This window comes from Phodopus roborovskii, unplaced genomic scaffold (assembly GCF_943737965.1).
Source record: "Phodopus roborovskii unplaced genomic scaffold, PHOROB, whole genome shotgun sequence".
Lineage (NCBI taxonomy): Eukaryota > Metazoa > Chordata > Mammalia > Rodentia > Cricetidae > Phodopus > Phodopus roborovskii.
The window spans coordinates 81528-99903 of record NW_026125018.1 but is presented as its reverse complement, the minus strand read 5'-3'; the positions used below and the strand labels follow the sequence as shown (position 1 = coordinate 99903).

General features: G+C 49.4%; 2 protein-coding genes across 2 annotated transcripts; both read right to left on the bottom strand.

Annotated features, from left to right (window-relative positions):
* Positions 1-1282: 1282 nt before the first annotated feature.
* On the bottom strand, positions 1283-1713 carry LOC127212839 (protamine-3). Its single transcript, XM_051175187.1, has one exon. It carries the CDS (start codon positions 1644-1646, stop codon positions 1338-1340), a length of 309 nt encoding a protein of 102 aa, XP_051031144.1. The 5' UTR covers positions 1647-1713; the 3' UTR covers positions 1283-1337.
* A 592-nt stretch (positions 1714-2305) lies between these two features.
* On the bottom strand, positions 2306-2721 carry LOC127212838 (protamine-2-like). The gene is made up of 2 exons (XM_051178423.1): positions 2478-2721; positions 2306-2388 (listed from the first exon to the last, which is right to left on the bottom strand). The coding sequence occupies exons 1-2, from the start codon at positions 2719-2721 to the stop codon at positions 2306-2308; spliced, it is 327 nt and encodes a 108-aa protein (XP_051034380.1).
* Positions 2722-18376: the final 15655 nt, after the last annotated feature.

The window sequence follows — 18376 nt, the reverse complement described above, 5'->3', positions numbered from 1 at the left end:
AAGTTAACCACAGAGCCATTTAACTCATCTTTTGTTGAGACAGTCTCAATGAGCTGGCACAGCTTAGGGTGACTCTACCTCCCGAGTGCTGGGATTGCAGGCATATACCATGCAGAGCTCGAATTTGATTTCTTAATAAACATGCCAGATGGCCCATTGTGAAAACTGCCTGGTTTACTGAGCCCTGCCTACTGTATTCATCCTTTTTTAGCCAGCTTTTCCTAGGAGCATCCCAGTTACTCCAATTAGCAGGCTGAATGGTAGCTTCCTCTCCCTCCAGATATGTACCCACATTCTTAAGGATCCTACCACTATAACCTTATTTATGGAAGAGGTATTTGAAAGGGTATGGAAGCTAAGTATCATAGGCTGTGCCAGACCAGCTGGACTGGCCTTCACATCGACTGGCAAGTGTCCTCACAAGGGATAGTGCTCACAAGACCTTGGGGTTTGACCCCAAGTCTGGAGCAGTGGCTAGACTCCTGTTCTGGGCAGCACACCTGAAACATAGGCTCTGTGCTGTGCTCTGAGAGGATAACAGCTGGCCCTGAGGCCTCGGGAGAGCGACTAGCAACCCAACCCTTCACTGTGTGGGGAGGAGACTAGACCAGACCTGAAGGACTGTTTGGGGCCTCTGTCCTATTTTACTGCTCATCCTTCACAGTTCCCCACCAACCTTCCCCAACTCCCCGAAGACATTGTGTACTCACCATGGCTTTTTGACTCTCCCCTGAGGACTAACACTAGGTTCCACTACCAGGTTCCTGGTGACTGAAAGGGAACCTTTGGCAGTGTGGATAAAAGCCAAGGGAAAACAGGGCTCTTCCACAGGGCAAGTTACACCTGCTGTTTCTCTTGGGTAAGAGTTAATGGGAGACGGGATCAGGACGGTTGCAGACCCCGACTAGTGCAGGTGCCGGGACCTGGGCCGAGAAAAGGAGTCAGCCTCCTGGGAGGCCAGGAACTAACTTCCCAAGCATGAAGGGGGCAGAAGAATTGCACTAAAAAGCAGACATGTCTTCTCTTTGGGTCTCCAGGACAAGTGTGTCCTAGTCAGACATATGTCTGAGCCTGTAAGTAATCTCAGCATTCAGAGGAAGAATTGCCCCCCCCCAAGCAGCACTGCAGCAAAATGAGGGCTCTACAGAGACAGCCAGCTAGCCTTTCAGAATGGATCCCCACCCTGGTGGCTGTTCTCCAGGCCTGCCCATACACTCATACACACATCAAAGGAAAGAGGGAAGCCAGGAAAGTTCCTTGGAGACTCTTTATTTTCTGAATGTCCTCTTTTCTGGAGTGGTGATGGGCAACCATCACCGGGCAGGCCTCAGGGTGGGTCAGGAGTGCGTCTGCTTGGGCTCAGGGCTCGGCTGGGCCACGGCCTTATCCTCAGTGCTTTCCTGCTTCTCGGGCTGCATCAGCAACAGCTTGCCTTTCACCGGGATCTGCTCCTCCTCTTCCTCTTCCTCCTCCTCCTCTTCCTCTTCCTCCTCATCCTCTTCCTCCTCACCCTCTGATGACAGGGAGAAGTTGTCTTGACTCACACAGGCCACGAGCTTCTTCATGGAGGACTCGTGGCCACGGCTATGACCAGTGTTCTGGGCAGTGCCATGGCCGGTGCTGAGCTTGGCACAGCGGGAACCCATCACCCACTCCTGTCTCTCTCTGGACTAGGAGGCAGGAAAATTGGGCAGCGGGAGGATGAGAGGCTAGTGGGTGTGGCACTGACCTCATAAACAGGTGCCAAGGCACCACCCTCCCCCACTCTGGAACTTGGAGCTCTGTTGATCACTGGCTCAGATGGCCCCCGAACAGTGGCTGCCTTGTGGCAGGGGCAGGAGCTGAAGGATTTTCCCATGACCAATGCATTGAGTGTGGACCCCACTAGTGTTCTGGCAAATGTCGGGCAAGCCTTCCAAGTCAGGAACTGGGAAAGCTGTCCAGCCCCAGCTTTCTTCCTCCCCTTATGCAGTCCTGTTCATTTTCAGGGGTAGAATCCTACCCATTTCACCATCCTCACAAAATAACTAGGAATGGTCCCTACTCCCCCTCAGGTCCATGATGTTCAAGAAAAGGAGACAGCGACCAGTGAGTCTTGTGTCAAGCTTTATTTGGCAGGTGGCTTTGCTCATTACTCAGATCTCGTGGCTCCTTGGCAGCTCAAGAGCTCAGACATCAATGTGGAACGGTGTTGTGGCCTCCCGTGACGTTACTTGGGCATGTGATTATTCCTTGGTCAGGTGACTTCCTTGGCTCCAGGCAGGATGGATGGCCTAGTGGGGAGGCCTAGTGGTAGTGGTGCCTCCTACACTTCCTGCACCTGCATCTCCTCCTCCTGCGGGATCTTCTGCAACCTTTGGGAAAGAAAGTTCTGGTTTGCTAGGCTACCTGGGAGGCAGCAGGGTTTAGATGTGGCCACCCTTGCCTTGCTGGGCAGCAACACAGGTGGCCAGGGGTCTGGGGCTCTTGGTGCTTACCTCTGCGATGCCGCCTCCTGTGGCGGCAGGAGTGTCTCCGCCTCCTGCATGACCGGCGCCTCTTGTGGATCCGGTGCAGCCTCCTACGTGAGCAGCGACGGTGTCTGTGATGGTGGTGGCCCCTATGTGTCCTCCCATAGTCCTCCACATGCTCTGGGCTCAACCCTTGCCCCTGATCTTCATGTTCTTGCCCAGGCCCCTTGCGTGGACGCTCACTGGGGCTTCTCACTCGGTAACGAACCATAGTGCCAGGAGATCAGGTGGCTCTGGGCTGAGGCTGCAGCTAACCTGGATGGGAGGAGGAGGACGGAAGCCTCCCCACCTGCTCTTGGTGGTGATGATGGTCTGGTGTGGGGCGCTCTCGGGGTCATATATAAAGGGAAACCCCACTGTGACCTGTCGGCCCACCCCTGATTGTTCCCACCCTGCCCAGTCCCCTCTGTGAGGGCGACACAAGCAGGGAGCAGGGGCCAAGTTACTCACCTTGTCTTAAAGCCAGTGCAGCATGCTGCTCGCACCTTGGACTTCTATCCTGGTCCTTTTGCCCTGTTGCATGCTGTGGGTTATGCTTGCAGTGCCCAACTTATCACCTCCCAGCCCCAGTGTGTCTTCTTCCTACTAGGCAGCAGGAAAGCTTCCCACCTTCTCCACATGCACTAAGGATACACAGGCCAAATCAGTATAAAGTCACTGCTGAGCCAGAGTTCAGCTGGAGGTAACATGGCTTCAGAGCCAAGGACATGTTTCCCCCAAAGCTGGCAACCTCTCATGGTTTTGGTTTGGATTTTTTGCTGTGTAACCCTGGCTGTCCTGGTTCTTGCTCTGTAGGTCAACCAGTTAGATATGCCTGCCTCTGCCCCACTGGCAGGGATTAAAGGTGTAAGACACCTCAGGTCATATTCGAAGCATACTTGGAACAGTTCTTGAGTGTCATTGTAGCCCAGGCTACCCTGGATTTCTCTGTGTAGCCCTCATCTTTACCTCCCTAGCTCAAATTACATTTAACCATAGTACATGACTGGGGCTTGAGGTGTAGTTTGATAATGTACTCTTCACCTAATAGCAAGAAAATAAACATTAATGAAGCTCTTTATCTCCACTATCTCCAACACAGCCTAGTTTCCCCATCATGGAGTATATTGAAGTGGGACAGAGTGATGAATCAAGACCTTACTCATTGGCCTTTGACCTGAGTAAGGCCTTGGGTCCCCAATACCACAAAAACCTTCCATGAGTGTTGAACTTGCTGGCCACAGGTTCAGCTAACAGCCCCTGGAGGCACATGCCAGCCAGGGTTATCTGACCTGTGCATTCATACCAAAGGACTGGGGCCAAGCCCAAATGCTCAGGCCCCATGGGCTTACCAGAGAAGGGGTCGGTGATGGGGCATTTCAGTGAAGCGAGTCTTGATAGCCTGTCACACACAGATCCACTGGAATTTCTTGTTCCCCAGTTAAATCTGACTCTGGAGCTCATCTTACTCTAGCATCATTTGGTGTCTTACGTCTCCAGGCAGGAACTGCCTGGCTTTGATGGTCTTTGTGTGACTTGGACCCAAGACCTCCCAGGTTAGGTGGCCCTCATGTCTGCTGGTGAGTCCCTCAGATGCGTCTTCCCTAAGCCCTTCTGTAGAGATGGCTGGGGACGATAGAGAGGTTTGAAGTCCTTTCCACTTGGTCACTCATGTCCCCTTACCCACATTCACCCACCCTTCCCAGAACCCAAGAACCAAGAGGCATGAGTGGGATGAGTTTTCAACATTTATTGACAGGTGGCATTGTTCCTTAGCAGGCTCCTGTTTTTCATCGGACGGTGGCACTTTTCAAGATGTGGCGAGAGGCTCTTGAAGTCTGGTAAAATTTTCAGGCAGGAGTTGTGATGGACTTGCTATGCATCTAGTATCTTTTACACCTTAGGGTGTATGTGCGGCGGCGGCAGCACACCTAGGGAAGAAAGAAAGGTGGTGAGGGAGACCTCAGGCTGTGCCCAATCCCTGGACCCCCTGGACCCCCAGAACCCCCGGGCCCCTGGACCCAGCCCAGACCCCTGCTCACTTCGCCTCCTCCTGCAGCATCGCCTCCTCCGTCTGCGACATCTTCGCCTGCGGCGGCGGCATCTGCTCCTACTTTTGCTGCGGCAGCGGTATCTGGCCATGGTGCTGTCTTGGCCGGAAGCTGGCTCAGAGCAGGAGGCACCACCTGGGTTAAGCCAGCCAACCTGTGAGCAGGTGGAATTTTGCGGGCTGTGGCTGGAGAGCCTGCACCCTCTTCCTCTTATAGACACAAGGGGCCCCTGGGGATTGTGAAGTCAAAGAGGGCCAGGACCTCACAGACCAAGGCCAGTGAGAACCTGTACCATGTCCAAATATGGGCATGAGAGGGGTGGGCAGAGTTTTGGCATCAGCAGTTGCCAGTGTCACAGTCAAGAAGTGACAAGGAGCAATCAGTCATTTACTCAACTTAGGTACTAGTGAGAGCCTCCTAGCCACTGCCCATAATCTCCCACATGGCTTCAGAGCTCTTCAAGCTTAGGAGAAAATGAGGCTCTAAGGAAGTGGGGAGGTTATACTGCAGAGGAGGAAGCTCAGGCTCCCCGTGTCCAACCCACAGAGAGGTGTCTGAAATCAAACTTCAGGCCACTAAGGGCTGCAGTGGGTAGAACTGTGTAGGCTAGGATCAGTGTTCACTGAGTAATTCCTTCTCTATCAGCTTGGGGTTCTATGAGGGGGCCCACACTTAGGGGGTGAACATTATGTTTCCCTATCTCAGGATATCATGCCTTCACCAGTCATTGAAACCCCCCCACACTGGGGATTCCCCTCCCCCACTCTGGCGCTGCCGTCAACTCATTTTTGTCAGAGTGGATTCGTGAGTACTTTATACTTTGCATTACTAGTTGCTTTTCTTGTTGCTGTAGCAGAATGCCTAACAGAAGCAACTTCAGGTATGAAGGGTATTCTTTGTGATTTCTTGACTCACAGTCTCGGGTTTTCAACCCAAGATGGGAGGAGAGACATGGCAGCTGGGCAGTTCTGTCAGCGGTAGTAAGAGCTTGTAGCATGGTAAGACAGTTGATACTGTTGATTTGACAGGATCTAGAATCACGTAAGAGGCAGGTCTGTGAGCATCTCTGTGTGGGCATTTCTGGGTTAGGTTAACTGACATAGGAAGACCCATTCTGGATGTGGGCAGCACCTAAGGGTTGGGGGTCCTGGACTGGGAAAAAGTGGGCTGAGGACCAGCATTCATCTTTCTGAGCAGCCTCATCCCCCATGATGGGCAGCACCCTCCCCACTATCAACCAAACACTCTCCCTCAAGATAATTTATCAGAGTATTGATACAGACATGAGCATGTGACTTCTTCACTTCTTCGTGGATCATGAAGCAGAGAGCTTTAGATCAGAATCGGAGGTGGGCTTAACCTCCAAAGGTCGCCCTAGTGGTCTGTGTGTGCCAGCTAGAATGCCTATCCCAAAGGTTCCATAACCTCTCAAGACAGTGCCGTCATCCAGAACCAACCATTCACACAACTTTTGTCACTTTACATGCAGATTCCAGTGATCATAACCCTCCTTTGGACCCTTTCTGCCTCTCCCAGACTCAGTTACTTGGTCTGGCCCAAGAACTACCACATCTCCAGGCAGCTCCCTCAGAGTGGCATTAGAAACCAAAATGTCTGCACAGAGTGCTCAACCGTAGGCCACTGCTGCTTACACACCCTCTTAACAGTGAATCTCTGTGTGCCCCATGGCTATAATTTTTTCTACATATGTGAAAGTGTGTAATTATTTCCATATGTAACTGGGATGGTTCATTGTGACTGGAACTCTGACTGCACTGAGAGCCAAAAAATGTGTGTAAAGGAGTTCTCAGAGCACCTTAGGGCCAGAGGCCCAGCATGGTTCAACCCTCAAAAGAGTCCTGATTTGATGGGACTGTGGAAGATGGAGCTTGGTTAGAGGAAGTGGTTCACTGGGGGTAGATCCTTTCGGCTACATGATGCTCAGATCCCTTTCCTTATTCCCGCCCCCTCAGCTTCCTCTCTCTCTCTTTCTCTCTCCGTGTGTATGTGTCTGTGTCTGTGTCTGTGTCTGTGTGTATAGAACTTCACATAACTCTGCTACCATGATGTTCTGCCCAAGCCCATGAGACCAGTGACCATAGTAATGACTTTGTGGGCCCCCAGATGCTGAAGTGAGGGGTGTGGACCAAGTCACCCATCCATTGTGATTTAAATTTTAAAGCCTTTTGGCAGGGTATCACCATCTCTCCTTGGAGCTGAGACACTGCAGGAAGCTAGAAGCCAAATCTCAGCATGCTGGCAAAGTGGGGCCACAGAGCTACAGCTCTGCCTCCATTCCAGTCCTTCCTGTTCAAGTTCGCCTTCCTATGGTTACACGTGTGTCTTCAGCAGCACTAGTGTCCTCTGGGATCTTGAAAGCTGAGTGACTCCACATGAGTTTCTGAGTTTTAGCCTGGTGTTATGTCCTATGTGTCATGTACACACTGGCTATGTTTACTGAGAGGAGTCGGGAGAAGAGAGAGAGAGAGTGGGAGAAAATGTGACTTATGAACCTATGTGAAGGAGAAGGAGATGATGGTCTTTATGGCAGTCACAGTGCTGAGGGTTTCTTCCACTGTTGCTGTGTATTCCTTGCATGGGTAATGTGATTGCAGAGGCCAAGTTAGGAGTCATCTCCCTAGAGCCTGCAACCTGTGTACAGCATCCACCCATCCAGTGGGAGGGGAGAGGGCTTTGAATTGGCTATGTTGCTAAATTCAAGGAGGCAGAGACAGGGGATCCCTGGGGTAAGCTGGCTATTTAGACTAGGTGGAGTTGGCAAAATCTGGATTAATGGAGAGGCCCTGCCTCAATAAAGTGGAATATGACTGAACAACCTCAGGCCTTCCCACATGCTCACACATAACATATCCCTACACATGATTGTGAACACATATATACAGACATGCACATCACACACAAACATGCAAACAGTAAATAAAAGAATAAGCATTAGGGTCTGGAGAGTACTCAGTGTGTAGAGGCCCCTGCTACCAAGCCTGACAACTTGACTTCAATCTCCAGGACCCACATTGTAGGAGGAGAAAACTGACTCTAAGTAGTTCTATAGTCTTCACACTCCCAATGCAATATGTTCATGAACATGCACAGAATACAAAATGAACAATAGTGTGATAAAACAAACCCAAAAGGAAGCCCAGAGTCCTGGCTCCAAACTGTAACCCCAACATTTGGGAGACAGAAACGACCACGAGTTTCAGGCTAGCCTGAGCAACACAGACTCTGTCTCAAAAAAGCAAACAACAGGAAAGTTCAGCATTTGAAGAAGGCATTTGAAGTGATGTGGTGGAGAGGCCATGAAGGAACCCACTGCTCTAGAACTTGACATGAGTGGTAAAATAGTCTGATAGGTAGCTCCTTGAGGACAAGCCAGTCAGACTCTGGGGCCCTGCACACCCACAGGTCCCATAAAACACTTTTCTGACAGGAAACAGAAACTCAGTGGCCAGCTGGGGTTCATTTGCCCTTTCCCTGCCCGCCCTGCCTGCCGGCCTGCCTGGTGCCTACTTTGTGGTTGGCTGTTGCAACTAGCTGCTCTAAGGCAAGGAGGCCATCAGCAGTTAGTTCCCAGCCAGTCCTATGCACAAGTGTACAGTGTTCTGCACCCCAGGATGGCTGCAGAGACTAGGGGACCCAGAACAGCTGCAGAGCTGGGGGAACACCACGCAGTATCCACAACCCCAGCAGCAAATTGCTTCATATCCATGAAATAAGATGTTCCTTCTAGCAGCAGCCTGCTACAGGAATTCAGTGTAAGCCAGGGCCTCTGTTTCTCCTGCAAAAGGGTACTGAAGCCCCATTCTTGCACGATTGTAATACAAATATCTGTGCTGGGATATTGGTGTATGGGATGTCAGAACAAGAATGCAGAAATACAAATGGCTTAAGAGGGACTATTGTTCTGGATTAAAATAGAAGAAAACAAACCAAACCCTGCCCAATATACTCATCTGAAAAGAGAGGGGAGCTGGCAGAATACAGACTGCATCTCGTGTTGCCATTCAGGTTGGGTTACAGGAAGGGAAATGAACAGAAGACAGCAGCCTTTGTTCTGCAGGTCATAACACACGTGAGCAGTCTCTGCAGTTAAAACAAAAGAAAAGCATGCAGTGAGAGCCGAAATCTCTGAGACACAAGCATGCATGAGGCAATCCTTCCGGAACACCCATGGGCACAGGACCCCAGGCCCAGACACGGGACCATGTGCTTAGGAACTGTGAAGAAGAGGGGAATGTACCACTTGTCTCCCACACCTCTGTTGTCCAGGAGAAAGTCTAGGGTTGGTGTCACCATCCCCAGTCTAAGGAGAGTACTATGAGTTTAGCCCTTTCTGGCTCAAGGAGTCAAAGTGACACTCAGTCCCAAGCCCTGGAAATGCTCCTGTTAGCTGGCAGAGATAAATCAGCTATGGACTTAGGGAGAGCGGGCTATGGTTCCCTGGACCTAGAAATGTGAACAAGCCCTGTAGTGATACTTATGATTTATTAAAGCTTGCCTGAAGATCCATAAAGCAAAGTCAACCACATGCCATAGAAGCCAGACACACACCTTTAATCCCAGCAGCCAGAAGCCAGGAAGTGGTGGTACACACATTTAATCCTAGGACTCAGGATTAAGATGTAGACAGATCTCTCTGAGTTCGAGAATAACAGATCACATCTTTCATCCAAGCACTAGATGGGTATAAAATATAGAAGCAGGGTCTTCAGTATTGAGTAGGAGGCATTCATTCTCCAGTCATACTGAAGATAGAGGCATTCATTCTCCAGCCACATTGAGGATTCTCCAGCCATGCATGCTGAGGAGAGGTTACAGTCTGAGGCTTGGTGAGAACTCATGGAGACAGTATCAGCCTTTTCAGCCTGAGGCAATGGTAAGAGCTAGTAACTAACTGCTTTGCTTTTCTGAACTTCTGCTTGAAGCCTGATCCCCAATATCAGTCTCTGGGTCCTTTATTTTTTGTGTTATAGAGCCTGAGGTAGAGGTTTTGACAGGCAAACACAAGTTCCTCTATGGCAAGGGCCAACTAGGTCCTCAGCTGCAAATGTCAGGTCTGGGTCAGGGAGCACAAGAGAAAGAGAGGGATATATAAGGTAGAGTTAAACAGGCAAGCTTGTCTGAGCTTCCATCCCCTCATCCAGCAGCACTAACTTTGTGAGCTTCATGTAGAGAGCAACAGAGTGGGCTAGCAGGGGAACAGGAGGCAGGGGACAGCGGCCATGAAGGATGCCTCCTTCCTGCCCCAGCTTTGTCAGTGTGTGTTGGGTACAGGACTTGGCCTCTCTTTGATGCATGGAAGTAACTCAGGCAGTAAAGTATTCACTTCCCCAGTATGAGGACCTGTGTCTAATCCCAGAATTTACATTAAAAGCTGGGTGTAGAGGCACACCTTTAATCCCAACACTGGGGAATCAGAGGAAGGAGCATGCCTGGGGCTTGCTGGTCTACTCCATGGCTCCAGGTTCAGACCCTTTCTCAAAAACTAAGGTGGAAAGTGATTAAGGGAGACACCAGATGTCTAGCTCCACACCCATATGTACACATAGCATAAATAAAAATTCACATTCCATAGATAGTTATTGAATGCCTATGATGTGTCAGGTACCAGGCAGGGGGCTCCCTACTTCAGTTTCCTCTCAAGTGACCATAGTGATGGTCCTTGCTTTGTAGGAGTGTTAGGTGAGTTCAGTGTCTGGCACTCAGGATCTCCCAGATGTTGGCAAACTGATCAGGGAGGCAGAGAACACAGGCATAGCCTGGGTTATGAAACTTTTCTCAGAGGAGCCAAGCCCAGCCAGTCCTCAGCTTCCGGTCCTCTGCAGTTGTGAGTGCAGGATGCATGTGGCTCTTCTTCAACTTTTCCTCCATAAGATAGCTGAAAATAACTTGTAATTGAATCTTTTCACTGCCCCTCGCAGGGTTGCGGTCTTGGGACTGTGCCTGCCAAGTCCACTAGTGACATCAGCCATGACTGGGTTTTACTAGGCTGTAAGTCTCCACGTTAGAAACTAACGATTGTCAGCACACAGAGGCTCTCTAAGGATGAACCTTCCCACCCTTGGTCACATTGCCCCACAGATTCTGCAGATGCACATGACTGTCCAGGAGTCTATAGGCACAAGGGGGCTACATATACCACATTAGATACACTCACATCTGGAATTCCCAAACCATGGATTGCCCACACCACACCTGCAGAAAAGAGAAGCCAAGAGATTGTTTTTCAATGTCACAGCAATTGATTTAAAATCGTGGTGTGTTTAATATTCCCCAAAATCAATATAAAATGGCAGCAAGTTCCCTGTGGACACAGAGCCATGACTGCATTCCATTCAAGTCCTAGGACATGATCACAGATGTTTGGTGAAGACACCAAACTGTGTGGCTTCAAACAACAGAAGAGTCTTCTCCTATAGTTCAAAATCAATGTCTCTGCCAGCTCTCAAGGGTCTGTCCAGCTCTTGTTGAGCCCTCTGGGCAGAGTTCCTCGCTGGGCTGTCCAGCTCTGGGTGCTGTTGACAAGCTTGGGGCTGTCAGCTCACATCTGCTCTCATACCCACCTCAACCTCCAGCAGCCCTCTTTGTCTGGCCACTTGAGGTGCAATTGGAGTTTAATCCAGAATAGTGCCAAGTTTATATCCTCAGCCTTACCAGGGGCATGGTGGCATATGCCTTTAGTTCCAGCACTCCAGAGGCTGAGGCAGACAGACCTCTAAGAGTTTGAAACCAGCCTGGTCTACACAGTGATTTCCAGGATGGCCAGAGTTACATAGTGAGACCCTGTCTAGGGGAAAAAAAAGATGCTTAGCCTACCACACCTGTACACACCCTGCCTCCCTCCAACGTCAGAATGTTGGGTGCCAGAACATCAACAGATCTTTGGGATCCCACTATATGTAGGATATAGATAAATGCTCAAATGAACCAGAGGAAGCTGTTAGAGAGGCAACCATGGCCAGCTGTAGCACGTGACCACACATGGTGCACATCTATAGCTACTCCCATCTATAAAACCCTCAGGTCTGGGGAGACACTGGAGTATCTCAGTAAACATTGGCAGGCTGGAACAGTGGGTCCCATTTCCTGGAGTCTCCTGTGTTTGATAAGTAAACAAACCTGCGATTTGGTGGCTCTAGCCTTTATCCTTCTTGGCTTGACAGTACTTTGTCAAATGTGCTGTGTGCACCCCTGGGTCCTTGCAGACCCTGGAGTCTAAATCCTTGGGGTGTTTTCATAGGCTTTCCCCTCTTCCTGGAGTGCTCTTCCTCACCTTGATAAAGGTCCCTTTTTATCCACTGAGACCTTGGTGAAAGATGATGAGCCTGTCCTACAAGCTCAGGTATTGCCACGTGGACACCCACTCGCAGTCCCTGCCTCACCAGTAGATCAGGGACTGATGGGTGCCTGGCCCTCCCTCACCATTTATTTGCTGCCAGCTTCACATGGCATCTTGGCATAGTTCACCCCAGTACTGTGCAGGAGCTCAGAGGAGTGTGCCAACCATGTGGTTCTCATTGTTCCCCCACAAGCTCAAGGCTCAGTGGCAGCTGTCATCTTTTCCAACTCCCCAGAGTTGGAAGCAAATGTGGTCCCCACAAGACTATTTTCCTGGGAACAGGGTTCCCTGCTATACACAGATTTTCAGTGAGGCTGACATTGCTGTAGGACTAAGAGACATCTCTGTGTTCAAAGTTGCAATGGAACCAAGTATGATGGCACCCATGGAGTTTGAGGCTGTATGAGACAAAAACCAACCAACCCAAGCAGCAATGGAAATGCCACGAGCCTTGCCTCTTTCCCCCTTTGCCCTCATTTTAACCTTCTTGTCATTAAACATCTGAGAGCACTAAGCAACAAGAGACAAGGACTTGGAGCCACTCCTGTGGCGCCAGGTAACGCAGCAGGGATTCCACTAATGCGCTGGAAAGTCAGATCCCACCTTAGCTGTATGTGGGCCCTGCAGTATCAGCCAGGAGTGATAGCACTTAATCACAGCACTCAGAAGGCAGAGGCAGGTGGATCTCTGTGAGTTCAAGACCAGCCTGGTCTACAGACAGAAACCCTGTCTCAACAACAAAACAAAACAAAAACAGGGAGAGAGAGAGAGAGAGAGAGAGAGAGAGAGAGAGAGAGAGAGAGAGAGAGAGAGAGAGAGAGAGAGGGAGAAAGAAAGAGGTGTAGTGTTTATCACCCTGGACTGGAGGAGTGATAACACTGGGAAAGTCTCAGGCAAGGAGTGTCACCTGGAAGTTGGTGCAGGGCTGGCTCTAGACACATGATGGAATGTCATCCAACAATAAGGAGGAGTTGACTTTATTGTCTCAGCTCTGTATAAATGTCGTGCTGGTGAATCTGGGGAACATCCCACAAAGCCAATAGAATGAATGCTCCTATTTAAACGAAGGGGCCAGCATCAAGAGACAACAGCTGGGGAAGAGGGTGATTCTAGATGGGCGCAGGGTCTCTTTGGGGGGTTATGGAATGTTCTAGAGTTGGCTATGATACTGATCACACAGCTCTATACATAGGTGAGGATGTGGGTGGGGTCACCAGGAGGACAGCCTGAGCTATCTGAGACCCCTGTCTAAAACAAAAACACAGATAACTGGGAGCCTCTGAAGTTTGTTCATCCTTTCTGCCCCTCAAGAACACATCTGACAGATGCCATCTGCAACTCAGAAAGTAGAAACCTGAATATACACTGGGTCTGCCAGCACCTTGACCTTGGCCTTCTCAGTCTCTGTAACCATGAGAAATAAATCTCTGTTGTCTATAAGCTATCCTGCTTGTGGCATTCTGTTATAGTGCATGAACAAAGAATGTAATTTAGCTGTGAGAGGGGGAAAAATTCTGACATTGACTTTTCATGGGTGAGACTTGAAGACTTCCTGCTAAGTAAAATAAGCCAGGGAAAAAAATATGACTGCCTATATATAACTCAAGTTACATATCTATATAATATACTTAGTAAAACCAGGAGTACAGAATGAGAAAGTGGAATGGCGGTTGCCTAAGACTAGAGGGAGGGACAGGTGAGGTACTTCTGCTGGATTCAGGGTTTCATTTTCACAAGATGAAGCATTCTGGAAACTGTTCACAGCAGCATGAGTTCCTTAATTTGCCAAGAATGGCTGATGAGAAATCTTATGTATTTCACTGTTACAAAACAATGAAAAAAAAAGTCTATCAATGACCCAGGTGGCAGTGGTGGTGCACACTTTTAATCTCAGCACCTGGGAGGCAGTGGCAGGCAGATCTCTGAGTCTGAGGCCAGCCTGGTCTACAGAGTGAGTGCCAAGACAGCCAGGGCTACACAGGGAAACCCTGTCTTGACAAACAAACAGAAAGTGTCACTGAGTAGGATTGTGCCCTTGAATGGACTCAGATGTGTGCACACTCTTCTGACCCATAGATCAGACTCTCTCACCAAAGAGAATCCTTGCCTGCCTCTCACACTTGGTGGAAACAGAACCTGGTAGTGAGTGACTCCTCTCAATAGCCAGATACATGCTTCCTCCTGTTTACGGCAGCAGCTACAGCCTTGTCTTCTCACGGCCGTGCAGCTCCTCTGTGTGCAGGATCACTGCTGGGATCTGCTCCCAGATGGGGGCTTTTGTGAATGCACTTACAAAATTATCTTGTACATTTCTGTTCACCACCATGCTACCAGCAGAAAGATGGAGGGCCAGTATCGGGCATAGGTCCTGGTGGTTTGCAGTCCCACTACTGAGGAGGCTGAGGAAAGTCGATTGCCTGAGCCCACATGTCAGAGACCAGACTGGGCAACATAGTGAGACCCTTGCTCAAAACAGAATAACAAATGGATTGGGACTAGCTTCTAGCTAGAGTGAATATCTATCACGCTCAGAGCCCTGTGTTTGGTCCCCAGCACCACATAAAGTGGGTAACCCCTCTACCTGGTGGGTCCACAGTGTAAGTTTCTGTTGCTATGGTAAACTCCATGACCAAAAGCAACTTGGGGAAAAAAAAAGTGTTTATTTCATTTTATAGGTCAAGGGAGGCCAAAGTAGTAACTGAAGCAGAACTATGAAGAAACAGTGTTTATTGACTCATGATCAGCCCCCTGCCCAGAGATGCCATTGCCCACAGTGGGCTAGCCCCCTCATTGATTAGCAATCAAGAAAATGCTCCATAGACACACCCACAGGCCAACCTGATGGAGGCAATTGCTCAATTGAAGTTCTCTCTTCCAAGTGAATAACACTGGCAACCAAATTGGCCACCCGATTGGCCAAGGGTAGGGCTAATAATGAAGCTCTGGCCACAGGCTAGGGGGTGGGGCTGGCAATGGTGCCACCTCCTCAGTCATATCCTTGGACACAAATCATAGATTAGTCATAAGGATCCTAACAGAACAAAGTGAGCCTTTCCCAGTCAGCTTGTTTAGAATGTGCTAGATGACATGCAGTGGCAATTCTCAAAGTCTGGACTCTGGTATGACAGTCCTAGTGCTTGGAAGAAATTTGAAAACTTCCACTTCATACCTACTGGGAGAGGTGGAGGGAGCAAGATGCCCTCCCAGGACAGGGCCTTGTATTGTGCATTTTCATTGGATTCCCCAAAGGGTGTGAGACATAAGGCCAGACCCACTTCCCAGAGCAAAGTAGCAGCCATTAGGTGGCCACAAATTACCCACTCTCTAGTTGTGCCCTTCACACTCAATGTACAACTGTCTGTTCCTGGTCTAAGCTAAAGGTTAAGTTTGGCTAGAAAACAGTTTAATCCTGGGATTGAACTTGCAGGGAAATTAGCCAGTGGCAACCAGGTCTCTTCCCAGAGCTTCGATGCTGCCAGTCCTTCTTGAATTTCACTTTCTGTTTCCTGGAAAGGCCTGTCTTTCCCTGTACCGGGCCTCACCCAGTGTCCCACCAGCCAGGCACCTACTGCACATGTTGCCCTATCCCAGACTATCAGATAAGAAATGTCCCTTGTGTCAAGGTCAAAATTGTAGACACCCAGGCTGGTAACCCTACCTCTGGAAGGTAGCCAAATTTCAAGTGATTTAGCACAGTCATGTTGTGGTGGTAAACAGCGGGTAGCAACTGTATGCCCAGTGTGGTGGGTGAGACTGAACATCGGTACACCCATACCACAACTCAAAAGGCTGTGTGCACTGCTGGCAGGCACCCATCAGAAAAGAGCAAGGTCCAGGATGTAGCCAATGCTCTCCTTCCTCCCCTCAGTGGGGACATGCCATCCCATGCAAGCAGTTGCACTGTTCTCCTTCAGAATGGCCTCTGAGACTGCGTGTTGAACTGTCTTTAGGAGCCCTGCAACCTGTAGCAGTGGAGGAGCTGGCTTCTAGCCTGTGTTGCTGCTGAAGCCTGCACAGGTGTAATGGTTGTGTGTTGTTTGTCTATTTGTATGTCTGAAAGTCATGATATAGTCAGAGATGACCTTGAGTTTCTGGTCCCCCTGCCTCCACCTCCAAGATGGTAGACATGCATTATTACACCAGGGTTACCTTTGTGCTAGCAAACACTTTACCAAATGAGCCACAGCTCCAATCCCCATCACTGTTTTCAGAAAAGTCAGCAAAACAGTGGCTTTGATCTTGAGTTAGCTTTCTGGGGCATGGCTTGTGGTCTGGGAGAATTGAGTCGGGTGACAGGGTTGCATAGCAAGAACAGCCTGAACTATAAAACCCTGCTTTGCTGGTGGGTGGTGGTGACGAATGCCTGTAATCCCAGCACTAGGGAGGCAGGGGCAAGTGGGTCTTTGAGTTTGAGACCAGCCCATCTACAGATCAAGTTCTAGGACAGCCAAGGCAACAATGGAGAAACCCTGTCTCAAGTGGATGGGGGAGGGGGCATGTAGAAGAGAGGTGGAGGGAGGGGATGGGATGAGATGAGGGAGGGGAAACAGGTTGGTATGTAAAATAAATAAAAAAAATAAAAATAAAAAAGATCCTTCCTCAAAACAAAACAAGAGGTTGGGGAGAGGGATCATTTGCTAGAAGTACTTGCTGTACAAACATGGGGCTCTGAATTTGGATTCCTTCTTGCCATGTGAAGAGCTCTGCACAATGACATGCATCCATAATCCCAGCACTGGGGAGGCAGAAACAGGTGGATCCCTCGGGCACATGGACCAACCAGCTCAACCTGCTTGATGAATTCCAGGTTTGATAAGAGACCTTGTCTTAAAACACACACACACACACACACACACACACACACAGAGAGAGAGAGAGAGAGAGAGAGAGAGAGAGTAGAGGGGCTGGCTGGAGAGATGGCTCAGTGGTTAAGAGCTTCCAAATTACCTGGGTTCAATTCCCAGCACCCATATGGCAGCTCACAACTGTCTACAACTCCTATTCCAGGGGATCTGACACCCTCACACAGACACACATGCAGGCAAAACACTGATGTACATAAAATACAAATAAATAAATAATTAAAAAAAATAGTGGAGGGGCTGGAGAGATGGCGGCTCTTCCAAAGGACCCAGGTTCAATTCTCAGCACCCATATGGCAGCTCACAACTGTCTACAACTCCAGTTGCAGGAGATCAGACACCATCACATGCATGCAAAACTCCAATGCATGCAAAGTGAAAATAGATGATTACAAAACGGCAGACCAAAGGGAAACAGTGGAGGAAGAGCCACTAGCACCTGTGGGCCAGGACCTGTCAGCAAAGGGGTCAGATTAGCACAATGCCTGGTACTGTTCCAGCAATTTAAAGCTCGATACTTGGTGATCCCTGCCTCAACACCAGAAGAAAAGCAAGCCCTCTAGCTGAATCCATAAAACCAATGCACTCTTCTGTATGTGGGTTATATTAGACCTCCATGAAGAGAGTCTCCACACAGGCAGACATATCCCCCCGGGGGGCTGATTTTGGAACAGGCAACAGAATAATATAAAGTAACAGAAACAAAAAATCCAGCTACTAATCATCCGGAGATGAGCTTGATTGTTTATATAGCATCCAGGCATGGCCCCCACAACACTTCCTTTGTGTCTCCCTGTTGCCTCCAGCTGGGGATTGCAGCTAGAAGTCCCTGCACCTGGGCATCCCTGCCCCTGTCAGATAATTTGGTCCCCATGGTGGCCTAGAAACAAAGCCACACACTTCATTGCTTAATACTGTGGGGAAGGGATGAAATTGCTCTAGAGAGGTTCCCAGGAGAGGGATTAGGCCTCAAAGGGAACAGGCAGGGGCAGGTCCCTGCTATTGCTGTATCACAACAAAGCCCAACACCCTCCTGTGGCTCATCTCTCCTTCCTGTGCTGTGAGCAGCCCTGGAACCTATTGGAGTGGCTCCTGGGCATAGCTCATCTGCCCCTTCATCTGTAGATTCCAGAGAGTCCAGCTGTCCTGCCTGGCTCCTGTTAGCCTGCCTTGCGCTTTTCCCCACTTTTCCTAAAGAGCCATGAAGCTGTATGGCCTAGCCTGGCCTCAAACTAGCTATTCTCCTGCTTCAGCTACTCAACACTATGTGCCTCCAGAACCTGTGTGTGAAGTCTGATTGGCTCCTACTCGATTATGTAAAAAGCAAGCAGAGAGCTGGATGCAGCTCAGTTGGTAGAATGCTTGCCTAGCATCCTAAGGTCTTAGGTCCCATTCCCAGAACCTCATAAATCCTACACATATTTGTAATCCCAGCACGTGGGAGGTGGAGGCAATAGGATCAAAAACCCAAGGTCATCATCATCTACATGGTGAGTTTCTTTTCTTTCTTTCTTTTTTTCTTTCGTTTCTGGTTTTTTGAGACAGGATTTTGAAAAGTTTCTACACCCAGATAAGCCTGTCTGCCGATGCAGTAATACAAATCAGAACAAATCAAAC